The sequence below is a fragment of the Chrysemys picta genome, chromosome 23, assembly GCF_011386835.1.
Source record: "Chrysemys picta bellii isolate R12L10 chromosome 23, ASM1138683v2, whole genome shotgun sequence".
In the NCBI taxonomy this organism is placed as follows: Eukaryota; Metazoa; Chordata; order Testudines; family Emydidae; genus Chrysemys; species Chrysemys picta.
Genome location: NC_088813.1, coordinates 13,550,894 through 13,553,185, shown reverse-complemented (window position 1 = coordinate 13,553,185; position 2,292 = coordinate 13,550,894). Strand labels below are relative to the sequence as shown.

Below are 2,292 nucleotides of genomic sequence, written 5' to 3'. Positions count from 1 at the left end.
TGAACTGTAGCTCCCCTGTTTTTTGTGAAGTTCCCTAACACTGAAATAATTTGAGTTTTGTCTGAGTGCTTGAAAAAAATGCACCTTAGAATGGAAACTCTTCTTGGCCGGGAATCAGTTCTTTGCATGGCATATTTACAATGAAATATAAACACTAAAAACATTATCAACAAGTAGTAATTCTTCAAGATGAGCTAAAGTGGGATCGGGAGGTGCTTGGATATCTGTCAGATTCATTTGCCCTGTGTTTGATTTTAGGTTTATTTTAACAGCTGTCATAAGCAATCATGGAGTAAAAGCATTTAGTAGACCCTTCAGGACTGTTTAAATTAAATCTAATATAAATTCCCAAGGCTTCTCTATGGGAAACTTTGGGCTAATTGGTTTCACTTTCTTCCAAACCGTTCAGCTCCTTTTCTCTCTTATCCCAGCCTATCCGCCCCATTCTTCTCTCTCTCAATGAAACATTTTCTCCCAGCCCAAATGAAACTAAGGCACTTTCAAAATAGGAGACCGGTTGGCCAAATCCATTGACTAAGATGACCTATGTTTATTTTCAGTAAAAATGAAATTCCAGGTACGTTGCATCACAACAGCTACTCAAGAAAGGCAAAGCTACATGTCACAACGGAATGGCACCTGACTCCAACTCTTGTCTCGCCAGCCTTGGGAACTGTCCTAGGATTCCTGCTGCCGGCAGAGCAGCGGGAGGGAGACACCGGGATCAAACAACCGATGACAAACGAACAAGGAGGTTTGGCTACAGAGCATGTCAGAGAGTCTTGTGGGGATAAGTGTCAGTTCCACGATCAGGAGGAGACTGGCGCGGTTTGGAAATGGAAGGACAGCGCTATGCCCCCCTCTCCTTGTCAGAGCAGTAGCAGTCCGGCACAGCTGTTTGCGTTGGGTCTCTTGTGTGGCCCGGGGAAGACTCTGGCTTCACTTGCTGGCCCGGAGGCAGGACGGGGCGGCTGCCGTTCTTGGCAGCTCCTGGGGCCCGGCCTGGCATAAGGAGCAGAGGCAGGGCAAGCCGGAGTAGTGTCTGTAAAAGGGGCCCAGGGGCCCCGCTGCCGTGCGGTGAGTCTCTTGCGGAGCCGCTCGGAAGCCCAGGTACCCAGCCGCGGCCGCCACGGAGCAGGCGGAGGGCGAGGGGGGCAGGCTCTGCGCCCCGGCGGCGGGGGGCATGGGGCGGACCTGGGCAAGCGGGTGGCTGCGGGGCGCTGCGTGGAGCTCGCTCAGCAGCCGCCTCATCTCCTGCAGGGAGCCGCTCAGCGTGAGGATGTAGTTGCGGGCCAGCAGCAAGGTGGCGAGCTTGGAGAGCTTGCGCACCGCCGGCCCCTGCGCGTAGGGCATCACTTCCCGCAGGCCGTCCAGCGCCTGGTTCAGGTCGTGCATCCGCCGGCGCTCGCGGCTGTTCACCTTCAGCCGCTGCTCCTGCTGCGGGTCGTCCGACTGCCCCGTCCGGCTGCCCCGCAGCTTCCCCCCGGCCCCGGGCCCCGGCTGGGGAGCCGCCGGCTCGCGGCAGAAGGCTTCGAACAGGAGCTCGGGGCTGCCCGCTTCCTCCAGCTCCGGGGTCGAGGCTCTGCTGGAGGGGGAGGCCACATCGGAATCCATGGAGCAGCCAGAGGTGCCTGCCACCTGCTTCCCCCCCAGCAGCCCCACTGCCCGGCGCAACCACCGGGGGCCGAGTGCCCTGGGTCGGAGACAAACTTCCCTGCCTCCCCGTCCCCCTCGTGGGCTGGGCGAGTATCGTGGGCTCCCTGCAGGGCTGGTGATTTATACAGCCCCCGTCACAAAGGGAACAATGACGCCCAATCACCAAAGAGATTCGGCCCCTAAGGCGGCTACCGGGCCGCCACTTCCCCCCGTTACCACCCCCGCTGCTGACTCTCTGCAGCGGAGGGCTCTGATCCGCCCCGGAGCACGGAGCATGCAACGGGCAGAGCGCGACCAGCGGCAGCGAGGTCTCTGCCCATTGTCCTCCTCGTCCTCCAGCCGTGGGATTTGGCCCAGAGTCTCTGCACCAGGGCCTGGAAGGTCCAGAAAATGTTTTTGTCAAGGGAGCAGAGATAGTAGGGCAGGGGGCAGCCTGAGAGCTCACAAAGTGTCTGGGGAAGGCGTGATGGGCATAGGACAAGGGTATCTTGGTCCTGAAACGTCAGGGAGGTAGGGCACTTTACCCCAGCTGGGGACCTGGCCCACTGTTTGCTGGGAAAGCATAGCCGGGGGTCTTCATTGTTTGCTCTGAACTGCACAGTTCTTCACCCCAGAGAAGATAAGGGTGCTCCTGAA

At 58.1% G+C, this 2,292-nt stretch overlaps 1 protein-coding gene across 1 annotated transcript; it reads right to left on the bottom strand.

Moving 5' to 3' along the window:
• Positions 1-512: 512 nt before the first annotated feature.
• On the bottom strand, positions 513-2,053 carry LOC101947956 (oligodendrocyte transcription factor 3-like). The gene has a single exon (XM_008171067.4). It carries the CDS (start codon positions 1,612-1,614, stop codon positions 940-942), a length of 675 nt encoding a protein of 224 aa, XP_008169289.1. The 5' UTR covers positions 1,615-2,053; the 3' UTR covers positions 513-939.
• Between the last annotated feature and the right edge of the window lie 239 nt (positions 2,054-2,292).

What these genes read in the sequence shown, in the direction of transcription:
- LOC101947956 (XM_008171067.4), bottom strand. Translation starts at nt 1,614, where the DNA reads ATGGATTCCGATGTGGCCTCCCCCTCCAGCAGAGCCTCGACCCCGGAG.